This window comes from Callithrix jacchus, chromosome 2 (assembly GCF_049354715.1).
Source record: "Callithrix jacchus isolate 240 chromosome 2, calJac240_pri, whole genome shotgun sequence".
Classification (NCBI taxonomy): domain Eukaryota; kingdom Metazoa; phylum Chordata; class Mammalia; order Primates; family Cebidae; genus Callithrix; species Callithrix jacchus.
This window is the reverse complement of record NC_133503.1, coordinates 185,498,712-185,524,724: the sequence shown is the minus strand read 5'-3', so window position 1 is coordinate 185,524,724 and position 26,013 is coordinate 185,498,712. Positions and strand designations below refer to the sequence as shown.

The following is a 26,013-nucleotide window of genomic DNA, read 5'->3' as shown; positions in this document are numbered from 1 at the left end:
CAACAAAAAGGAAGATACAACATACCAGAATCTCTGGGACACATTTAAAGCAGTGTCTACAGGGAAATTCATAGCAATAAATGCCCACATGAGGAGCATGAAAAGGTCTAAAACCAACACCCTATCATCAAAAGTGAAAGAGTTAGAGGAGCAAGATCAAAAAAACTCAAAAGGTAGCGGAAGACAAGAAATAACTAAGATCAGAGCAGAACTGAAGGAGATAGACACAAAATACCCTTCAAAAAAATCAACAAATCCAGGAGCTGGTTTTTTGAAAAGATTAACAAAATAGATAGACTGCTACCCAGACTAATAAAGAAGAAAACAGAGAAGAATCAAATAGATGCATAAAAAAATGATAAAGAGGACATCACCCCCGACTCCACAGAAATACAAACTACCATCAGAGATTACTACAAACAACTCTATGCACACAAACCAGTAAATTGGGAAGAAATGGATAAATTCCTGGACACTTGCACTCTCCCAAGACTAAATCAGGAAGAAGTTGAATCCCTGAATAGACCAATAACAAGGGCTGAAGTTGAGGCAGCAATTAATAGCCTACCAACTGAAAAAAGCCCAAGTCCAGATGGGTTTACAGCTGAATTCTACCAGATACAAAGAGGAACTGGTACCATTCCTTCTGAAACTATTCCAAACAATGCAAAAAGAGGGAATCCTCCCCAACTCATTTTATGAGACCAACATCAACCTACTACCAAAACCAGGCAGAGACAAAACAAAAAAAGAAAACTTCAGGCCAATATCCATGATGAACATTGATGCAAAAATCTTCAACAAAATACTGGCAAACCAAATGCAACAGCAAATCAAAAAGCTTATTCATCATGATCAAGTAGGCTCCATCCTGCAGATGCAAGGCTGGTTTAACATATAAAAGTCTATAAACATAATATATCATATAAACAGAATGAAAAACAAAAACCACATAATTATCTCAATAGATGCAGAGAAGGCCTTTGACAAAATTCAACAGCCCTTAATGCTAAAAACTCTCAATAAACCAGGTATCAATGGTACATATCACAAAATAATAAAAGCTATTTATGACAAACCCACAGCCAATAACATACTGAACAGGCAAAACGTGGAAGCATTCCCTTTGAAATCCGGCACAAGACAAGGATGCCCTCTCTCACCACTCCTATTCAATATAGTATTGGAAGTCCTAGGCAGAGCAATCAGGCAAGAAAAAGAAATAAAGGGTATTCAATTAGAAAAAGAGGAAGCCAAATTGTCTCTATTTGCAGATGACATGATTATATATTTACAAGACCCCATCCTCTCAGCCCAAAATTTCCTGAAACCAATAAGCAACTTCAGCAAAGTCTCAGGATACAAACTCAATGGGCAGAAATCACAAGTATTCCTATACACCAATAACAGACAAACAGAGAGCCAAATCATAAGTGAACTCCCATTTACAATTGTTACAAATATAATAAAATGCCTAGGAATACAACTAACAAAGGATGAAAAGGACCTCTTCAAGGAGAACTACAAACCACTGCTCAATTAAATAAGAGAAGACACAAACAGATGGAAAAACATTCCATGCTCACAGTTGGGAAGAATCAATATAATGAAAATGGCCATTCTGCCCAAAGTAATTTATAGATTCAATGCTATCCCCATCAAGCTACCAATGATCTTCTTCACAGAACCAGAAAAAGCCACTTCAAACTTCATATGGAACCAAAAGAGAGCCCACATAGCCAAAACAATCCTAAGCAAAAAGCATAATGCTGGAGGCATCATGCTGCCTGACTTCTAACTATACTACAAGGCCACAGTTATCATAAAAGCATACTACTAGTACCAAAAAAGAGACATAGACCAGTGGAACAGAACAGAGGCCTCAGAGGCAACACCATATATCTACAATCATCTGATCTTTCACAAACCTAGGAAAAACAAGCAATAGGGAAAGGATTCCCTGTTTAATAAAATGGTGTTGGGAAAACTGGCTAGCAATGTGCAGAAAGCAGAAACTGGACCCCTTCCTCACACTTTACACTAAAATTAACTCCTGATGAATTAAAGATCTAAACATAAGACCTAACACCATAAAAACCCTAGAAGAAAACCTAGGAAAAACCCTTCAGGACATAGGCATAAGCAAGGACTTCATGACGAAAACACCAAAGCAATGGCAGCAAAAGCCAGAATAGACAAATGGGGTCTAATTAAACTCCAGAGATTCTGCACAGCAAAGGAAACAATCATTAGAGCAAACCAGCAACCAACAGAATGGGAAAAATTTTTGCAATCTACCAATCTGACAAAAGGCTAATATCCAGAATCGACAAGGCCCTAAAACAGATTTATAACAAATAAACAAACAAACCCATTCAAAAGTGGGTAAAGGATATGAACAGACACTTTACAAAAGAAGACATTTAGGCAGCCAAGAAACTTATAAAAAATGCTCATCATCACTGGTCATTAGAGAAATGCAAATCAAAACCATATTGAGATATCATCTCACACAAGTTAGAATGGCAATCATTAAAAAAATCTGGAGACAACAGATGTTGGAGAGGATGTGGAGAAACAGGAACACTTTTATACTGTTGGTGGGAATGTGAATTAGTTCAACCATTGTGGAAGACAGTGTGGCAATTCCTCAAGGACCTAGAAATAGAAATACTATTTGACCCAGCAATCCCATTACTGGGTATATACCCAAAGAATTATAAATTGTTCTATCATAAAGACACATGTACACATATGTTAACTATAGCACTGTTTACAATAGCAAAGACCTGGAATCAACCCAAATGTCCATCAAGGATAGAATGGATAAAGAAAATGTGGCACATATACACCATGGAATACTATGTAGCCATCAAAAATGATGAGTTCATGTCCTTCATAGGGACATGGATGAATCTGGAAACCATCATTCTCAGCAAACTGCCACAAGAATGGAAAACACCACGTTATTGCTCATAGGCAGGTGTTGAACAATTAGAACACGTGGACACAGGAAGGGAAGCATCACACACTGCGGACAGTTTGGGGGCAGCTAGGGGAGGGACAGCGGGTGGTGTGGAGTGTGGGGATGGATAATGAGGGAGAAATACCAGATGTGTGTGATGGGGGGATGAAGGCAGCAAACCTCCTTGCCATGTGTGTACCTATGCAACAATCCTGCATGATCTGCACATGTACCCCAACAACTAAAGTACAATAAAAAAATTATGCTAATTGAAAAGTCACAAAAATAAAATAAAATCAGTCTACATAAATGACACCTTGGAAAGGGAGGGAAAAGATGTGGAGGAAAGAGAGAAATAAAGAGATAGTCAATATTTCTGTGTCTTAGAAAGACTGGGATAGATGATTATACCATTTAAATTCAGGAATGATCACCATCTCAGGTTTGATTCTAAGGTTGACTAGCAACTGCAAGCCCTCAGCACAAGATATAATGGTAATTTCTTGAAAAGATATTTCTTAGGATGTTTGTGTCCGTCTGTTTCTCTTCTCTCTAGGTTCCCAAACATAACTGAAGTCCCTTCCTTTACAGTAACAGAATAGAGTACTAGCTTAACTATAATCAGCATTTCTTTTGTCCTGAAATATTATATGTGTTATATTCCATCACAATCCTGTGTACATTTCTAATGCTAAAATACTTAAGTAATCAGGATTTTTATGTAACATTTTAATTCAATATCTATTCAATACGCATACAAGCACAGGCATATTCACTGATTATATGCACATTATTAATCTCTTATTACACTCGTATTTTGCATTGGGTTATATATTCTCATCCATATTGTCTTATTCAATGTTCCCAAATAACCTGCAATGGTTCTATGAAAGGCTAAAGTTTCCAAACTATATTTCAAAACACATGTAGTCAGGCCCCAAGGGGTGTGCAGAATCCAAGTTTAGTGTTTTTTCAACTATACAACACAGCTCATATTATAAGATATAACTTCACACCTGCTATTGACTGAATGTTTGTGTCCCCAAAATTGTATAATTTAAAGCCCTAATCCCAAATTGGTCAGTATTTGCAGACAGGGCCTTTGAGAGTTAATTAGTTCATAAGTGTAAGCCCTTGTGAATGGGATTAGTTCTCTTATAAGAAGATGAAGACACATGAGAGAGATGATTTCTCTCTCTCTCTCTCTGTCTCTCTCTGTCTCTCTCTGTGTGTGTGTGTGTGTGTGTGTGTGTGTGTGTGTGTGTGTGTGTGTTTCTCTCTCTCCATCTCTCTCTCTCTGCCATGTGAGGACATAGCAGGAAAGTAGTCATCTACAAATCAGATTTCTCATCATGCCAGTGCAATAATCTTACTTCCCAGTCTTCAGAACTGTGAGAAATGTTTCTTGTTTAAGCCACCCAGTCTATGATATTAATAGCACTCCAAACTGGGAGTGGGTGATGAGATATTACTTATTAGGTACAGTGTAAGCTTGTAGGGTGACAATCACACTGAAAACCAGGACTTCACCACTACAGAATGTTATACCATGTAACAAACACCATGTAACAAAAGTGTACTTTACCCCTTAAATGTATACAAACTTTAGTATACATTCAATTCATTTGAGATATTTCTGTATTATTACAACCTTTTTTCTAGAAATACTTATGTCCTCTTTCATCTTTAGAAAGAGTAAAATACAATTATCGTATTTTTGTAAAGCAGTAATCATCTTATGCTCCATAAAAATTATTTAGCTCCTGAGTGAATACAGTTCTGTACAACTTTTCCTACAAACCAAGATTTCAAAGCAAACTCCACTTGCTTTCTACAAGTATCCATGCTATATTCCCATTAAGCAAACAACATGAATGCATTAAACGGCACATATCTAAACAACTGAAATATCGTTATCTAAACATTTCTAAACATAAAATGGTATAGCAAAAAAAATAATGTAACAATCTTATGGGACCACCATTGTATTATGGTGCACTGTTGACTGAAACCCATATTTGTGTAACACATGACTATGTGTGTACGTGTCTATGTGTCTCTCTGTGTATACAAACAGGGTTTTGGGAGAGAGAGAGATTTCATTTTTCTTTAAGTCATTTAAATGGCTATTACTTTTTCCTTTAATTTTCTGAGGCTTTCATGCATAATTTCTACACAAAGAAGGACTGGGAGCAGAAAGCACTCTCTTTTAATGCATACATTTGGTCTTGCTTCGGATGACTGCTTCCCAAACTAAGACTGACAGTCTCCTGTGGGTCTTCTGTAAGCACAGGTATGCTGACAGCAAATCCAGACTGCCAGTCAATTTCAGTGGATTCCCAGGCTTATTCATGTGTTTGTATCTGAACATTCCCCGTAAAAGGGCTTTCCTTTCTCTCCCAGAAAGTCTATGGGCCTTGTTCCTATTATGGTTACTTTAAAATCCTTACTTGTGTAACTCTTTAGTTACCATCAGATACAGAGGAAAAATTAAGAAATTTTGTTATGAAAGTGCAATAAAGTTAAGTAAACAAAGCATGGAAACAGTGAGAAAAAAAGAAAAAATAAGCGTGGGACAAGAAAATCCAAAAAGACAAATAGTAATTTTGGTTTAGTAAAATTATTGAAAATGATAAAAACTATTAACTGGGGATACTGATACAGAAAATGATAAAATTATGGCTAAAATATCACATTTTAAATCCTGTATATTTGGGATAATCTCTAGTAAGCAAAGTGGGAAATTATGTGTTTTAAAAAATGAGTGAGGTTTAATCAGATAGCTCCTCCAAGGAAGACAACTTCTCTTGGAGGAAAAAACAATCTTGCTGTATATATATTTCTTGATAAAGGATAAAAAGCCCTGTTTGTGTCAGTGAACACAGGTAAGGAGGAGAAGATTCATATTTCTCCACATAGATATATTTGGGTTTCTGTGAACATTCTGGAAGACACTGAAAAGAGAGAAACACACACACACAACAAACAAAAAATGTGGCCCAAAGAGTGAGGGAGAGGAGACATTTATGAAACAAAAACAGGAGCTGGCCCGACATGCCTGCTCAGACCTGTAATCCCAGCACTTTGGGAGGCAGAGGCAGGTGGATCACAAGTTCAGAAGATCAAGACCATTCTGGCTAACACAGTGAAACCCGTCTCTACTTAAAATATAAAAAAGTAGCCAGGTGTGGTGGCACACACCTGTAGTCCCAGCTACTTGGGAGGCTGAGGCAGGAGAATTGCTTGAACCTGGGAGGTGGAGGTTTCAGTGACCCGAGATTGTGCCACTGCACTCTGGCATGGGTGACAGAGCGAGACTCCATCTCAAAACAAAAACAAACAAACAAATAAACAAACCCAGGAGCTTTAGTGTCCTATGAAACAGAGTAATGAGGAATTTGGAAGTATTTAGTTGGTTTCAAGTTGACCCCTTTGTTCGTAGATCACAATTATCTTCCATATTCTCTCAACATTTAGAAAAAGTCTGGTTTCACAAGATGTCCTGTGTTAACAGCGCTTGGGGGCAATGAAGACATACTGGCTCCATGGTCCAGCAAGAATAGAGAGAAGGTAGTAGCCCCTAGAGATAAAATTGAGTTATGACTGGACAAGCAATGGACAAGTTTCTTCTTAGCTCTCCTTTCTGAGGAGAGCAAAGATCACCTGGTGGTCATCAAGGACATCATCCAGAGACAAAACTCTTTATCTGAGGAATTTAGAAATCAGGAGACTTCCCTATTATCTAAAGCCAGCATGTGGTCCCAGGCTTCCTTCCCAGAAAAGTATAAGTAACTAAAATTTCTATACATCTACAGTATGTATGGATGTTGAAACTTACTGTACAACCCTTCTTGACATCAAGGCACCAAAATGTCTACAAATGTAATCATTTATCATGACCTATGCGGCGAATAGGGTCCAAATTACCCTTAGGCCCTTGCTTTAAGGTCTACAAATACCCCTAAGGAAAAATCCACCAAGGTGCACTCAGTCCTGTCTTGATGAAGATCCCTGCTGAACTCTTCTGCAGTCTTTCTAACTAATAAAATCTCCCTTTCAGCTGGTGCGGTGGCTCACACCTGTAATCCTAGCACTTTGGGAGGCTAAGGTGGTTGAATTGCCTGAGGTTAGGAGTTTGAGAACAGCCTTGACAACATGGTGAAACCCATCTCTACTAAAAGTACAAAAATTAGCCTGGCCTGTAGTGGCATGCACCTGTAATCCCAGGTACTCAGGAGGCTGAGGCAGGAGTATTGCTTGAACCCGGGAAGGGGAGGCTGCGGTGAGCCGAGATCAAGCCACTGCACTCTAGCCTGGGTGACAAGCAGGATTCCATGTCAAAACAAACAAACAAACAAAAAAACATTCCTTTCAAACCTGTGCTGTTGGCAAATTCTTATTACCCATAAGCCAATCACTTGCCATGGTAGGGGCTCTGATATCGCCTGGCACTTAAATCACAACTATGTAATGGAAGGGGGTTGGGGGACTCTTTTTCCCCAAACTGTATAGGATGGGAGCTTGAGAAATTTATTTGGATTTTAAAGAAAAGTCTTCACCTGGCGTGGTTGCTGACATCTATAATCCCTGAACTTTGCGAGATCACGGTAGGTGGATCACCTGAGGTCAGGAGTTCAAGACCAGTCTGACCAACATGGTGAAACTCTGTCTCTACTCAAAATACAAAAATTAGCTGGGTGTGGTGGCAGGTGCCTGTAATCCCAGATACATGGGAGGATGAAGCAGGAGACTCACTTGAATCCAGGAGGTTGAGGTTAAAGTGAGTCAAGATCCTGACACAGCACTCCAGCCTGGGTGACAGAGCAAGAATTTGTCTCAAAAAACAAAAACAGATAAAGAAAAATGTGGTATATATACACCATGGAATACTCCTCGGCCATAAACAAGAATGAAATCATGTCTTTTGCGTGAACATGGATGAAACTGAAGGCCATTATCTTAAGTAAAATAACACAGAAAGAGAAAGTCAAATCCTATATGTTTTCTCTTATAAGTGAAAGCTAAATAATATGTACACATGGACACAGAATGTGGAATAATAGATACTGGTGACTCTGAAGGGTGGGAGTGAGTGAGGAATGGGAAATTACTTAATTGGTACAACGTACATTTTCTGGGTGCTTATTAAAAGCCCAAATATTACCACTATATACCCATGAGACAAACTGTACATGTATCCCTCAAATTCATAGGAATAAAAGAATATGTAGATAATTAGAAATCTGCTACTGTGTGTAAAGCACCCAGGAAGGCCTGGTGTGGAAAGCAACAGTAACACTTCTGGTATTCAAGCCCTTATGGAGCTCTCAGAGTATAGAAGACATATCTGAATAAAAGGGCTACTGCTACGTTTTATGAGGAATATAAAAATGTTACTCAAAGATTGGAGAGATTAGTTCTAAGAGTTCAGGGAATCAACTATTGAAGTGTAAGTTTTCCTGGGAAGGGCATGCCAGGAGGAGTAATAGCCTAAGTGAAAAAATAACACAGAAGCACTGCTTGGTTGAAACGTAGGGGTAGGTATGAGCTTAAAAATTATATATATACATATATATATATATATATATGTGTGTGTGTGCACACATGTGTGTATTCTACATATGTATATATATACACATATATATAAAATGGGAAATCATATATGTGCATTTCTATATATGTGTATATATAGTGGTAAAAATTGTGGAACATTAATAATATTCTAATGTTTTCTAGATTTCATTGTAGATATCTAAGATATTGGGTTAGGGAAGAATCTAGGGAAATCAATGAGATTGCAGTACATTTAATCCTATGGCAGGGGGAGAAATTACCTCAGAATAAATTTAAAGTGATGAAAACAAATCAAATAGCTTGGTGATTATATATCATGAATTATGTTTAATCAGGTTTAAAGACTAAAGGAGACAATCACAGTATTTCCTATTTTCTATTGATTTAATATTTGACAATAAATTAAATAGTATTAATAGCTAATATATTTGTCAGGCTATTGGCTACACAATAATTTCCAGTATTTTTTTCTCAATAGTTACTATTGAGACCATGCAGGAGGAATAGAGTGAAGTCACAAAAGAAGATTAAATAAATTTGTCTTTTATTAGAAAGAAACTGTATAAGACATGCTGCAGTTGACCAATATTGATTCTTATCTTTTGATATGTAAAGGTACAACTACCATTTTATAGTGAATTAGATGATTTTTTTACTCTCCTGGTAGCAGCTGGTCAATTTTTTGACAAACAGTTGTTATGTTTGAAGAAGCAGATTCAACTGTTTCCTTCTGCTGTTGGTTTAACAGCTTTATGCAAGTTTAATTTACATTACCATAACATTTATTTAAGTGTACAATTCAGCCTAATTACATCCTAATGGTTTCATCTACGGCTACAATGAATAGTTTGACTAGCATAGAACGCTGATCTATAATTTGGTTTTGTTGGAACTATATGCAGAGCAATTAAATTTGATAGATATTATTCTGTTCATGTCAAAAGGACACTATGATCTTGCCACAGAGTAGGAGAGCTATCTGATATCTATGGTGTCTGTAAAGTACTTTGCTACTTTGTGATGGCAATAAAATTATTTACCAAATATGCATTCTCAGGGGAGTATCAGAGAAAAATACATTTAGTTTCATTTTGATTCCTCCAAGTAACAAACCTAATATAATGTTTGATATTTCATTTAAAGTGTGAAAAATGTCCTTTTGCAGTTTGATATTGCTACCGAAACTGTAAAGTGGTTATGTATGGAGAGAGAGCTTTGTCTCTCTCTGGTTCATAGAATTTAGGTTGAGAGTAAGGAAAGTAATCTCAGTAAGCCAGCTCAGTCCCTGCCGGGGCAGTGCATTGTACTATGAAGTTTATTCATGTCTGCAAAGTGCATCTCCCAAAGGTCCCAGGTATCAGTTAGCATAGCGTATGTGTGTGTCTCAAGATAAATTAATGTAATTGGAGTTACTTCATTGAGGTCCTTTCCTTCAGCAATCTCCATGAAACTTTCTCTTCATGTGCTTGTTGTCACATGATCACAAAATACACGTTTAAGTCAGAAGATGGTAAAGTCAGTTGAGGCAGCATTGACACCTTTATAAAGATTTCAAAATTTTCCTGAAATACCTCATTGGCCTCACTGGTTGGACAAGTGTCAACAGATACAGGGAGGTCGGAAAAATCTAGATTTTTAATTGCTTATATTGCTACCCTGAGTAAAATCAGAGTTATGACGGAACAAGCAAAATGAAAAATTGGTATTAAATAGACAACTACTAATGTTTACTAGAGTGCAATAACCCTTTATTTCTTAAATGCTTTCAAAATTGGGACTTTTTTTCTTGTGTTGTTTTTCCTCATACAACCTGCTGCAGTTCAGGAACTACTTAGAATTCTTCCCTAAAGTGGACAAATTGAGATTTTTTTTTTTCAGTAAACGGAAGCTATTTATTTTTTTCCAAGAGGAACACATTACTCAACTTTGATGATTACTACCTAAATATTTTTGTCTGTTAGTAAGCTATAACAGAATTATTTTTAAATGTTTGTACATTAAGTTCTCAATGTCTTTGATAGGTTCTTTAAAATGGTGATAACGAGAGAAAGGATGTAGAGCAAGTTCTCAAGTAATGTCATTTCTATAACTTCATTTCCTTATAACATTGATGGAAACAATATATGGTGTCATTAAACTTCATTTGCTCAAAATTATGATTTCCCAGAATCTATGAATAAGTGAGGACTTACTGTATAATTGTTTGTGCAAGCAATTATTATAACTGTTATCATTATCAATAGAAATGAGCTATAAAAAGATAAATTGACAAAGCATATTCTATTGTGAAATAATCTTTCCTCCTGCAAATATTGCAAATGACAATTTAAATATTTTGTCTTCTTAGCTTTTAATAAGTATAAAACATTGACTTTGGTAAGTGAAAACTATTGTAAAATAGATTTTCATATGAAATTACATAAAATTAAAATTAAAATCTATATAACTTGTAGAGATGCTTAATACAGTTTTCTAAGCATATATAGAAATCATTTAACTTAATATTTTTGCTCACTGAGAAAAAATGAAATGAAATAAATTTGGGGAGATTATAGAGAACCAAAAAATGTTAAGGATTTAATTACTTTATGCAGACTGCAGAAATAATATTGAAACACCTTCTTTTCAATTACATCCTATGAAATTCATTGAGGTCGATTTCTGCTACAAAATATTTCTGCTACCTGATCGATTTCTGCTACAAAATATTAAGAAAAGATCATCTTGAAGAATCAGTTATTGTCGGTCACGATCTCTGCATTAGTGACTGTTGTTTCTGAAAGAGCGTGCCACTGTACATCATCTAGAGATACTATCAAGACTGTCAATTCCAAAGAGGTTGGTTGTTTTATTGTCTAATTTTTATCTCCTTATAGATTATCATTCAAAATTTTCTAATGGTATATTTCTCTTAATTATCATATTTGTAAAAGGTTTCTTGAAAATGTTTGAAAAGAAATTTAATTGCATGTAAGTTCATAAGGTACCTTATCTTTTGAAAATTTATATAGCTATTTCAACTAAAAAATTCTTTCAAACAAAATCTTTTTTTCTACTTCAAATAAGACTATTTCAAATCCTTATAATGGTTCAAAGTGTGGTAATTTGTGGAAATTCTTGTCAATTCTTTTTTTTTTTTTCTGCAACAGAGTTTTACTCTACTGCCCAGAGTAGAGTGCAATGGCATGATCTCAGTTCACTGCAACCTCTGATTCTCAGGTTCAAGCTATTTTCCCTACCTCAGCTTCCTGAGTAGCTGGGATTACAGGTGCACACTACCATGCCTGGATAAATTTTGTATTTTTTAGTACAGACAGAATGTCACCATGTAGGCCAGGCTAGTCTTGAACTCCTGACCTCAGTTGATCCATCCACCTCAGCCTCCCAAAGTGCTAGGATTACAGGCATGAGCTACTGGGCCAGACCTCTTGTCAATCTTAAGGACACAAGATAAATTGAGTCCTATATTTCTCCAAGGACTGGGCTAAGAGCATTGTCCTCATTTTCCATGATATTTAGTCATTACCATTTTAAGTTTATACACACAAAAACAGAAGCAAAAAAAATTAAGTAATTTGATTAATTAGTATTCTAGGATTTGAAAACAAAGCACTACCAGCTTCTTTTGCAATATACCTTAGTATTTCAGAAAAATATACAATTTATGCTATATTTATATCATATTAATTCAACTAGAATATGAGCCCAAATAGCATACTAATCTTTGATGGAAAGGTCAAGTAAGCAGTTTCTTCATTAAATTTATAATAGTGCCATGTCAAAATAAATAATAATCTGACTGAGACTTTGAAACTGATAGTAATTATTAGGTGTAGGGAATTTTATTTGATGTTAAGTGTTCTGTCCCTTTCAGATACACATTATTAATGCAAAAGAATTTGATTGACAAAATAGTTGATGTTCAGTGTCTATTCCATTTTAATACCATGTAACAGAAACATTTAAAATACTAAAATACACTAGGAGAGGTGGTAAAGAATATGTGGTATGCTCTTATTATATAAACAAAGATAACCTGTCTAGTCTTACTATTTTTATGTACCTGACAATTAAATGTAGAATGTATCAGCATAAATGATTTTAGCTGGCATATTTTATAATAAATATTCTTACATTAATTAATATAGATATGCAAAGATTGAATGAAAATTATATATGAGTTTAAAACATAAATATGCAAATATGAAAATAAATAAATGGCTCAGTAATATTTACTGGGCATGACAGAAAAACCCACTATAAGAACAATTTATACAAATCTATGAACTTCATTATTGACTGTCAATGATTTATAAATTTCATGTTAATTATGGTCAAAAGAGCCAACATTAACTACTATAAACAATTGTAAGGGAGGCTTAACTAGGATTTTGTAAACAGTATGCTCCTTTGTTTTTCCTGACATCAGGTTTTAATTTAGGTTTTCACGCTTCTTGAATTGGTCATTGGGAAGATTCAATATATTTGTATGAAACAGACACAAGCATGACTTAAGTTAAATGCACTAACAAAAATAACATTAAGTAGTTCATACGTTGTTAACCCTGAAACAGCAATCAGAGAATCATCAAATGGCCTTGAAAGTAATGAGCATTAAGAGATTTTCATGTCCACTTAAAAACTACACACTGGCCTTCCATTCTTCAAGGAAATGGAATGTTTCCCTTCTTTTTCTAAGGCCCTGGAATGATACCTGGTAGATTGCTGGCTCTATCTCTGATGCAAGTTATGGAAACTAGTTTCCTTGTGTAGGAATTTGATCATTCAGCCTTTGTAGTCACCACCTGACAAAAATTTTATGGTTTCTGAAGAGACATAGAAACCTTTAAATTCAAATTATTTTTACTCAATTTACACTACATTAATTGAAGTAGGGCTGAATTGTGCTAATACACAACCATCATCCCAGATTTCTCTTGAATTTCATTTTCTGATCACTCAAAATGACTTTCTCCCTCAGTGGTTTTCCTCAAAATGCATTACTTAGGTTTCACTGTTTCCTTAGTTAGTAAAATGTCTTCTTTAATAACTGCAAAAAATGGTTTATTTCTATGAATCTAGATAGAAATAGCACATTTCTTTTATTTTTATCACTGTACTCCCCTGCACCTTTTAAATGGTAGTTAATGTTAAACTTCACTTTTAAATGCACATTTGTCATTTGTTGGTATACACTGAGCACAAATCATAAAATAATTATCTTAACAAATATAATTTAAAACAATAAATTTTCCACAAGATGTTTTACTATACTAATAAATAAGATTTCATTGTAAAAATATTCAGATGATCCAAAATGGCTGATTAGGAACAGCTCTGGAGTGCAGTTTCCAGTGAGAGCACTGAGGATGAGTGATCACTGCATTTCCAAATGAGGTTTAACTGTCCACAGACCAGGAAATTCTCAGACAGAGAAGTGCCATGAGTCTCGAGAAGGACTGTTTCAGCCAGTGCAGCAGGTCTCTGCACAAAAACTCACACAAATCTGGTCAGCCATTTCAACTGGCTCCTGGAATGCTTGGGAGACAGAGTCACCCATTCCACTGAACAAAAGGGGGCTGAAACAGGGAGCTAGTAATCTGCCTTGGCAGGTCCCACCCCCACAAACACCAGCAATCTGAAACGCTCTGGATTGACAGTTTCACAGCAAACACAGCTCTGTAGGGGAAAGCATGTCTGCCATTACTGAGGCAGTCCACCATTACCAGGGCAGTCTGCCATTACCAAGGCAATCCACCATTACTGAGGCAGTTCACTGTTACAGAGATAGTCCACCATTACTGAAACAGACTGCCATTACTGAGGTAGTTCTAACTATACCTCTATAAACAAAACTGCAGGGAAGTTCACACAGCAGCTGGGCAGAGCCCACAGCAGCTCAGCAATGCCTCTACTGGCAGACTCTGACCACGTTACCACCTTGCTAGGGGGGGCATCTCTCAAAAAAGACAGCAACACATCAAGAACTTATAAATAAAGCCCTACCTTTCCAGGATAGAACACCTGGGAAAAAAAGGCAACTATGAGTTCTGCTGCAGCAGATTTAAACATACCTGCCCAGCAGCTCTGAAAGGAACAACACAGCTCACAGCTCAGCACTTGAGCTCCTATAAGGAACAGACTGTCTCCTCAAGCAGCTCCCCGACCCCATATATCCAAAGAGATACCTCAGAAAAGGAGAGCTCAGGCTGACATCTGGCAGGTACCCTTCTGGGAAAAAAGATAACAGAAGAAGAAACTGGCAGCAACCTTTACTGTTCTGAAGCCACTGCAGGTGATCCCCAGGCAAGCAGGGTCTGGAGTAGACCTCCAGCAGTCCTACAGCAAAAGGGCCTGACAGTTAGAAGGAAAACTAAAAAACAGAAAGAAATAACTTCATCATTGACAAAAAGGACATCCACTCAGAGACCCCATCCAAAAGTCACCAACTACAAAGACCACAGGTAGATAAATCCACAAAGATGAGAAGAAACCAGCATAAAAAGATAAAAATACACAAAACCAGAATGCTCTCCTCATCCAAAGGATCACAACTCCTCACCAGCAAGGGAACAAGGCTGGATAGAGAATGAATCTGATGAATTGACAGAAACAGGCTTCAGAAAGTGGATAACAATAAACTTCTCTGAGCTAAAAGAACATGTTCTAACCCAATGCAAAGAAACTAAGAAATTTGAAAAAGGTTTGACGAAATGCTAATGAGAATAAATAGCTTGGAGAATGAAATAAATGAATTGATGGAGCTGAAAAACACCAGAGGAGAACTTCACAAAGCATATACAAGTTTTAATAGCCAAATTAACCAAGCAGAAAAAAGAGTATCATAGATTGAAGATCAAGTCAATGAAATAAAATGAGAAGGCAAGATTAGAGAAAAAAAATAGTAAGAAGAAATGAACCAAGACTCCAAAAATATGGGATTATGTGAAAAGACCTAATCTACTTTTGATAGGTGTACCTTAATGTAACAGAGAGAATGAATCCAAGATGGAAAACTCTCTTCAGGATATTATCCAGGAGAACTTCCCCAACCTAGCAAGGCAGGCCAATATTCAAGTCCAGGAAATCCAGAGAACACCACAAAGATATTCCTCAAGAAGAGCAACTCCGAGGCACATAATCATCAGGTACATCAGGGTTGAAATGAAGGAGAAAATGCTAAGGGCAGCCAGAGAGAAAGGTTGGGTTACCTACAAAGGGAAGTTCATCAGACTTCAAGCAGATATCTTGGCAGAAACCCTACAAGCCAGAAGAGAGTGGGGACCAATATTCCACATCTTAAAGAAGTGAACTTTTAACCTAGAATTTCATATCCAGCCAAACTAAGCTTCATAAGTGAAGGAGAAATAAAATCCTTTATGAACAAGCAATTGCCCAGAGATTTCGTCACCACCAGGCCTGCCTTACAAGATCTCCTGAAAGAAGCATTAAACATAGAAAGGAACAACCAGTAACAGCCACTCCAAAAACATACCAAATGGTAAAGACCATCGATACAATGAAGAAAATGTGTCAACTAATGAGCAAAACAACTAGCTAACATCAAAATTGCAGGATCAAATTCATATATAACAATATTAACCTTAAATGTAAATGGGCTAAATGCCTGAATCAAAAGACACAGAGTGGCAAATTGGATAAAAAGTCAAAATCCATCAGTGTGCTGTATCCAGGAAACCCATCTCACTTACAAGGATACACATAGGCTCAAATTAAAGGGATGGAAAAGATTTACCAAGCAAATGGAGAACAAAAAAAGCAGGAGTTACAATCCTAGTCACTAGTAAAATAGACTTTAAACCAACAAAGGTCAAGGAGACAAAGAAGGACATTACTTAGTGGTGAAAGGATCAATGCAACAGGAACAGCTAACAATCTTAAATATATACACATCCAATACAGGAGCACCCAGATACATAAATGTAAGTTTTTAATGACCTACAAAGAGACTTAGACTGCCACACAATAATAGTTGGAGATGTTAGCAGTCCACTGTTAATATTAGACAGATCAACGAGACAGAAAATTAACAAGGATATCCAGGATTTGAACTCAGATCTGGAGCAAACAAACCTAATGGACATCTACAGAACTCTCCACCCCAAATCCACAGAATATACATTTATCTGAGCACCACATCACACCTACTCTAAAATCGACCACATAATTGGAGATAAATCACTCCTCAGCAAATGCCAAAGAACAGAAATTGTAACAAACATTCTCTCAGACCACAGTGCAATCAAATTAGAATGCAGGATTAAGAAACTAACTCAGAAACACACTACTTCACAGAAACTGAACAACTGGCTCTTGAATGTTGACTAAATAAACAATGAAATGAATTCAGAAATAAAGATGTTTTTTGAAACCAATGAGAATGAAGACACAACATACCAAAATCTCTGGGACACCTTTAAAGCAGTGTCTAGAGGAAAATTTATAGCAATAAATGCCCACAGAGAAGCAAGGAAAGATCTAAAATTGACACCCTGTCATCAAAATTGAAAGAGCTAGAGGGGCAAGATTAAAAAAACTCAAAAGCTACAGAAGACAATAAATAACCAAGAGCAGAGCAGAACTGAAGGAGATAGAGACACAAAAAAACCCTTCAAAAAATTAATAAATATAGGAGGTGGTTTTTTGAAAAGATCAACAAAATACACAGACCACTAGCTAGATTAATAAAAAAGAAAAGAGAGAACAATCAAATAGATGCAATAATAAATGATAACAGGGAAATCACCACAGATTCCACAGAAATAACTACCATCAGATTACTACAAACAACTCTATGCACATAAATCAGTAAATCTGTAAGAAATGTATAAATTTTTGGACACTTGCACCCTCCCAAGCCTAAACCAGAAAGAAGTCAAAACCTTGAAAAGACCAGTAACGAGGACTGAAGTTAAGGCAGCAATTAATAGCCTATCGACAAAAAAAAAAAAAAAAAAAAAAAAAAAAAAAAAAAAAAAAAAAAAAATCCCAGGTCCAGATGGGTTTACAGCTGAATTCCACCAGACATACAAAGGGTAACTGGTACCACTCCTTCTGAAACTATTCCACACAATCCAAAAAGAGGGAATCCTTCCCAAATCTTTTTATGAGACCAACATCATCCTGATAACAAAACGCAACAGAGACTGAACAAGAAAAGAAAATTTCAGGCTACTATCCATGATGAACATAGATGCAAAAATCTTCAATAAAATACTAGCAAACCAATTTCTGCAGCACATCATAAGGCTTATCCATCATGACCAAGTAGGCTTCATCCCGAAGATCCAAGGCTGGTTCAACATATGCAAGTGTATAAATGTAAACCAACACATAAACAAAACCAAAGACAAAAACCACATGATTATCTCAATAGATGCAGAGAAGGGCTTTGACAAAATTCGACAGCCCTTTATGGTAAAAACTCTCAATTTTTTGAGAGATATCTCAAAATAAGAAAGGCTATTTATGACAACTTCATGGCTGATATCATACTGAATGGGAAAAAACTGGAAGCATACCCTTTGAAATCTGGCACTAGACAAGGATGCCTTCTCTCACCACTCCTATTCAATATAGTTTTGGAAGTTCTAGTCAGAGCAATTAGGAAAGAAAAAGAAACAAAGTGTATTCAATTAGGAAAGAAGGAAGTCAAATTGTCTCTATTTGCAGATGACATGATTGTATATTTAGAAGACATTGTCTCAGTCCAAAATCTCCTGAAACTGATAAGCAACTTCAGGAAAGTGTCAGGATACAAAATCAATGTGCAGAAATCACAAGCATTCCTATACACCAATAACAGACATAAAGAGAGCCAAATCAAAAATAAACCGCCATTCACAATTGTGACAAAGAGAATAAAATACCTAGGAATAGAGCTAACAAAGGATGTAAAGGAACTCTTCAAGGAGAACTACAAATCACTGCTCAAAGAAATAAGAGAGGACACAAACAGATAGAGAAACATTCCATGCTCATGGTTAGGAAGAATCAATATTGTGAAAATGACCATACTGCCCAAAGTAATTTAGACATTCAATGCTATCCCCCTCAAGCTACCTAAGACTGTCTTCACAGAACTAGAAAAAAAACACCTTAAACTTCCTATGGAACCAAAAGAGAGCCCACATAGCCAAGTCAATTCTAAGCAAAAAGAACAAAGCTGGAGGCATTACACTACCTGACTTCAAACTATACTATAAGGCTATAGTAATCAATACAACATGGTACTGGTACCAAAACAGACATATAGACGAATAAAAAAGAACAGAGGCCTTGGAGGCAATACCATATGTCTACAATAATCTGATCTTTGAAAAATCTGACAAAAACAAGCAATGGGGAAAGATTCCCTGTTTAATAAATGGTGTTGGGAAAACTGGCTTGCAATGTGCAGAAAGCAGACTGGACCTCTTCCTGACACCATACACTAAAATTACCTCCAGATGGATTAAAGACCTAAACATAATACCTAACACCATAACAACCCTAGAAGAAAACCTAGGCAAAACCATTCAGGACATTGGTATACACAAGGACTTCATGACTAAAACACCAAAAGCATTGGTAACAAAAGCCAAAATAGACAAATGGGATCTAATTAAACTCCAGAGTTTCTTCACAGCAAAAGAAACATTAGAGCGAACTGGCAACCAACAGAATTGGAAAAAATTTTTCCATTCTACCCATCTGACAAAGGGTTAGTATCCAGAATCTACAAAGAACTAAAACAGATTTATAAGAAAACAAACAAACAAACCCATTCAAAAGTGTACAAAGGATATGAAGAGACAATTTTCAAAAGACATTTATGCATCCAACAAACATATGAAAAAATGCTCATCATCACTAGTCATTAGAAAAATGCAAATCAAAACCACATTGAGATACCATCTCATGCCAATTAGAACATCTGTCATTAAAAATTTGGAGACAACAGATGCTGGAGAGGATGTGGAGAAATAGAAACAATTTTACACTGTTGGTGGGAGTGTAAATTCGTTCAACCATTGTGGAAGACAGTGTGGCGATTTCTCAAGGACCTAGAAATAGAAATTCCATTTGACCCAGCAATCCCATTACTGGGTATATATCCAAAGGATTATAAATCATTCTATTATAAAGACACATGCACACGTATGTTCATGGCAGTAATGTTTACAATAGCAAAGACTTGGAACCAACCCAAATGCCCATCGATGATCGACCGGGCAAGGACAATATGGCACAAATACACCATGGAATACTATGCAGCCATAAAAACGATGAGCTCGTGTCTTTTGTAGGGACATGGATTAATCTGGAAACCATCATTCTCAGCAAACTGACACAAGGACAGAAAATAAAACACCACATGGTCTCACTCATAGGTGGGTTTTAAATGAGACCACATGGATGCAGGCAGGGGAGCATCACATAGTGGGGTATGTTGGGGGGACTAGGGGAGGGACAGCAGGGAGTAGGGAGTTGGGGAGGGATAACATGGGAAGAAATGCCAGATACAGGTGATGGGGATTGAGGCAGCAAACTACATTGCCATGCATGTGCCTATGCAAGAATCCTGCATGTTCTGTACATGTACCCCAGAACCCAAAGCGCAATAAAATATTTAAAATTAATTTAGACATTATTAATTCAATTCTGTGTCACACAGTAACTCAACAGCTACACAATTCATTTTCTGAATATAGCTTTTCAAAAATCGTTTATAAAATAGGAAGCCAAGGTCTCCAGAAGATCACAATGGTTAATAAAATTTACTATATCATGGAAACAAGGCAATCCAAACATTGATTTTAGTCGTAAGTACTCACAAGTCTAAAATTTGTGGGGTCAACATTATGTTTTATTAAGATTGGGCTCCAGTAAAAATAACTGGAAACATGCTGAGATGAAGCCATGCCAATTAGGGAAATGGAATTAAGTGATACTATGAATACACACCATTACAAGTGACTACTATTTCCATACTTCTTATGTAACAGTCCATCCAACATAACTGATTCTTTGGTTTTTAGTATGTTTGTATTTTATTCCGGTCACTTTTATGCACAATTTCAATTAAATTCATTAGTTTTGAGGATGTTTAATTGCATAGTAATAGGGCTTTTAAGCACAAATTGCCAAATTTGCTGTTTGTGAAGACTATTGAACATTTTATTTTATACCTCACTTAGCACTTCCTACAGATAACTATCTAACTCTCTAAGATATTTGTGTATTTAAAAGATCTTTAAAAACACTTTTGTCCCTTAATGACCTAGTAGGACAGATATCCAAAAGTTCCCATGATGCATTAGCCAGTATTATAGTAATATTAACACGTATCAAAATGGAGGCATGCATTTTATTCAATACATTAAAGCGCTGAAGAAAGAAACAAAGAAATGCAAGAGCAAAGAAAATTTTGTAGAGCAACATTTGAATAGCAGCCTATTCATGTTTGAGATAAACATTTTTTGTTGTTTAATGAAGTATTCACTTATGTATAATATATATACATAAATGAGTGCATATTGTATTTTCATATTATGTTATTGATATATTTGCTTCCCCAAATCACAAACTATGGCAGTCCAACACTATTAGAGCATTGCTCTCAGTGACCTGATTTATCCATCCAAGTGCATACATATACACGTGTTTACTCACACAACATATATGAACATTCACATTCAGACACATGAACAAAATTGATGTTTGTTAACCAACTGTATGCATAAAAAGCATAAAAGATTTTTTTAAATTTTTATCCAGGATGTTTATAACATGGCAATATTCTATTAGGTGACTGTAACATTATTTATAAATAAATGTCTGGCTTTGTACGGCATCATTAATGGATGAATGTCATATGTTTCTGTGCATGTGTCTTTATGCATTCATGTCTGTGTGACATGTGCGTGCATGTGTGTTTGTACAATCCTAAATAAGGCAGTTGAAACAGTTTGTATTCCTGTTTCTTTCCTCTAGAGATATGTGTATTTTAAAGTAAGAATTACACTTATTTTATATTTGAAGCAAAAATGGTTATTGGGAAAATAGAACAAAATGTGAAATATCACCATCAAATACTAACAAGCTTTTCAACTAATTCTAAGCTCTTCTAATGGAATAATAATGTGTAATCATAAATATGTACATTTTTGTGCCACCACTTAGATTACTAGATTAATAAGCATGTTTTCATAAATATTGACTGATACCTTGGAACTAATAGAACCTGCAGATCTCATACTCATTTTAAGTTATATAAAGTTGTATATATTTAATTATACCCCAATTTCTATTTTTCACTTTAACTACATATTAGAATCTATTATATAATTATAATGCATATAATAAATATACATATATAATCATATATATATTCTTCATCTCTCTCTCTATATATATATGTTTTACATTGTTTTATTTTAAAGTATAACAAAAAAAGAAAGAGTTAAGCAAGTATGTCCGAGATCCATTTCTGCCAATGTATTTCCACGTTGGAGCACTCCAGGAAAAGAAAGAAGGCAAGCAACCCAATGAAAGCCTTTTGTAAACAGGATAGTGGCAAAACTCTTGGTAAATAATCTAGTGGTATTAGATAGAGAGAAGGTGCTTATCCATAACATCTTTTTAGTTGAATATGCCTCACATAGCACATTGAAAAACAAATATATGATCTGTAGACTTATGGAACAGGTTCTCTGAAAAAATGGGTTATATGTTATGTAATTATAGAAGTATAGAGAGATATTTATGATAAAAATGGCTCCCTTCCGCATTAGTTGTGTGGCTGTGTGGCCATTTACTTAGAGATGCCACATGCTGATCTGATTCAGAGTGCATTTCATGCTTAGAAAGGAGATAGGGCACTGCTGGACCATCCTGGATCTCTCTCTACTTTGCGTCGTAAATATGTACATCCTTAAAATTTAAAAGATACTTGAGATCTGTTTGTTACTGAACAACTGTCTAAACTAAAAATGGGTTTTACTTAACCAAATTTTTAGCAACAAACTGATTTTCAATTGGGACATGCGCTTTTTATGGTTTTTGGATTACGCTGCTGTAGCAAATCCTCTAATACATTATTAAGCAGCCTTCATTACCATTTTGGCCTGATATGACATGATATAATTGATGTGATATAACATCATATGATATAATTGATATGATATGGTTGTTTAGGCCAGTAAAAAATAGGAGAGCAGAATTTATAGTTTTTTTTCCTGAAAAGGTATTTATGTCTTTGGCGTTATTCTGGGCTTTTTTTTTGTTTGTTTGTTTTTTTGTTTTTTAAAACAACACAATATTTGAGGGCTGAAAAATTTACTCCTAGAAAATATTGCCAGCTCAAGAAATAGAAATCCCCCACTATAATACAATTTTATATATATGTATGTATATATATCTGACAATTTATGTGACAAGCAATATTAATGTAGAAAAATTTCAATGAACCATTTACCCTTTCAGCAAATAATTAAAACTAATATAAAAGCAGAGCAAATAATATATTTGAAAATCTCATTCAATGTATGTAATATGCCATATTTGTTTTAAACAGAGATTATTTAAGTGTTACAGAAATATTGAAGGATAAGTAACATTTTCTTGGATGGGTATAAATAATAGATAATCAACATAATAGAGAAAGCAGTTGATTTATCTTCAATGATTCCATTACATTTTTTTAGAGAAAGTGAGGATATGTTAAAATCAGGTTACAATAATATTATCTGACAGAAAAGACCATATAGAAATAAAAATCTTTGCTTTTCAATTTACTGTAGCAAACACTTGCATGCAAGTTACATGTAAACACACTAACCTGTTTTAGGATCCACAGAGAAGTATGGTTGTCCCTGGAGAATGCTGTAAACCACCCGAGCGCTGTTTCCATAGGTAGGGTCATCTGCATCAGTAGCTGTCACCTGTAGAACAGAGGTACCTGTGCATTCAGGAAAACAAATTTTAGTGTGTGATGACATTTAGCATATGATTAATTTGAACACAGAAAATGGATATGCTGAAATAGCTATGGAGTTCAGTAAAGACTGTGTCTTAGTAAACTTAACTAATGTATAAAACATATTATTTCTTTCCCTGCCATCAACTGTAATGAAAGAGAGTCTAAAATATAATATTTGTCTCAAATCTTTTAACATGGCTCTTTATGTGCTGGTAACATCCTGAATGTTCTCTTTTGATCTTCATTTTAAAAAGCAGTAAAACATAACCAAAATTTGGTTGGCTTGTCATGCATAAATCAAATTGGTACTAACTGTACAGTTAAATCAAAGGTATGATAAAGCTTTATATTGCATGTTTCATGACTGTTCTGAAAACTGGAGGTGAAATTATTTGTGATTAAATTGGGAGGGTGGGTGAGTTGTCATTAAATTATCAATGACATCATAACATACCATTCAAGTCATTTTCTGTCTTATACACTCTGTTTAATTATTACCTGGATAACTAATGAGTCATATAACTGGTCTCTTTTTTTGTTTGCTAGTTTGTTTGTTTGTTTGTTTGTTTTTGAGACATGAGACAGAGTCTTGCTCTGTCATTCAGGCTGGAGTGCAGTGATGCAATCTTGGCTCACTGCAGCCTCCACATCCTGGGTTCAACCAATTCTCCTGCCTCAGCTTCCTAAGTAGCTGGGACTCCAGGCACCCTCCACCATGCCCAGATAATTTTTTAATTTTTGGTAGAGACAGGGTTTCGCCATGTTGGCCAGGTTGGTCTTGAACTCCTGATCTCTGCTGATCGGACCCCTTGGCGTCCCAAAGTGCTGGAAATACAGGACTGAGCCACTGTGCCCAGCCAACTTGTTTACTAAGTTCAAATCTCATTCCTTTAGTGTCTTGTATGCAGTGCCAACATTGCACTGTATTTAAAAAAAGAATAGTAAATTAATTTATAACATTTAAAATATTATATTTTGAGGTAATAAAATTATTGAATCTATTATGCTCGTGTCTTTATGCTTACTTTTTAAAATCCAATTTGCACAATTAGAAACACCTATATAATGTTTCAATAATATCTAAATGTAAACTTAATCTAAGTGTAACATGACAACCATATACTAAGGGATATACAACTTCATTGCAGAATTAGAGGGTAAGAATGCTCATCTAAGAATTCACATCTATTCATAAAATGTACCTGAAGAATCATCTAATGGTGGATACTCAATATTTTATTCCACATCACTAGGAAAATTCTACCTACTAATTTGGGTTATCTATCAAGAAAAAATATTTTTACAATCAATTGATCTTGTGTGAAATTTGTATTCATTTTGGTATTTGAATGTGGAAGCACTGACAATATTCAGTTTTTTATTAGTAATTACATCAACGATTCAGGATCTAATGTCTGTTCAACCAGAAAACTTGTACTTCTAGGCCAGGCTTAGTGGCTCATGCCTGTAATCCTAGCACTTTGGAAGGCTGTGGTGGGAGGATCACCTGAGGTCAGGAGTGCAAGACCAACCTGGCAAACACGTGAAACCCCATCTCTACTAAAAATACAAAAATTAGCTGGGTATGGTGGCATATATCTGTAATCCCAGCTAGTTGGGAGACTGAGACAGGAGAATTGCTTGAACCCAGGAGTGAGAGGTTGCAGTGAGCTGAGATCCATGCCATTGCACTCCAGCCTGGGCAACAAGAGTGAAACTCTGTCTCACAAAAAAAAAAAAAAAAAAAAAGAAAGAAACAAAAAATGTGTACTACGTTGAACTTTAGACACAACTTTAGGGAAAGCTTGTTTTGTGTCTTCAAGGGATCATAGAAAATAGAATTAATATGCCAAGTTTGCTTACCAATCCTTATTAGCAAATCATAAATATGTATTCTACTTTTAATAATATATTAAGGATTCCAGCCACTAAATAGTATTTTTACATGGAGAGTCTAAGAAGAAATATGACTTGCAATTATCCATCCTCAGAGGATGAGAGCTGTGTTATGTCTAAAAGAGATTTCAAATTACAGACCAATAAAATAGTATGACGACACCAACTGCTGTTTAGAATGCTGAGAAACTGATCACACATATACTGCAATAGAAATGTGATTGTTTGGCAATTTCTTACAAAACTAAACACACATTTACCCAATAAACTGAATAAGGCATTTTATTATTATTATTATTTTTTATTTTATAATTATTTTTTGAGATGGAGTTTCACTCTTTTTTCCCAGGCTGGAGTGCAATGATGAGATCTTGGCTCACTGCAACATCTGCTTCCTGGGTTCAAGTGATTCTCCTGCCTCAGCCTCCCAAGTAGCTGCGATTATAGACATACACCCTCATGCCCAGCTAATTTTTTTTCTATTTTTAGTAAAGAGGAGATTTCTCCATGCTGGCCAGGCTGTGAACTCCTGAATTCAGGTGATCTGCCCCCCTCAGCCTCCCAAAATACTGGGATTACAGGCATGAGCCACCGT

The 26,013-nt window shown here is 35.6% G+C and overlaps 1 protein-coding gene across 10 annotated transcripts in view; it reads right to left on the bottom strand.

The window, feature by feature from the left end:
• CDH18 (cadherin 18) overlaps positions 1–26,013 on the bottom strand; it is a 1,140,329-nt gene that overhangs the window by 246,843 nt on the left and 867,473 nt on the right. For all 10 annotated transcript variants that reach the window (XM_078365644.1, XM_078365646.1, XM_078365648.1 and 7 more), the window contains one exon: positions 23,382–23,501. In XM_078365644.1, the coding sequence (XP_078221770.1) occupies positions 23,382–23,501 (120 nt within the window). The remainder of the gene's footprint in view (positions 1–23,381; positions 23,502–26,013) is intronic.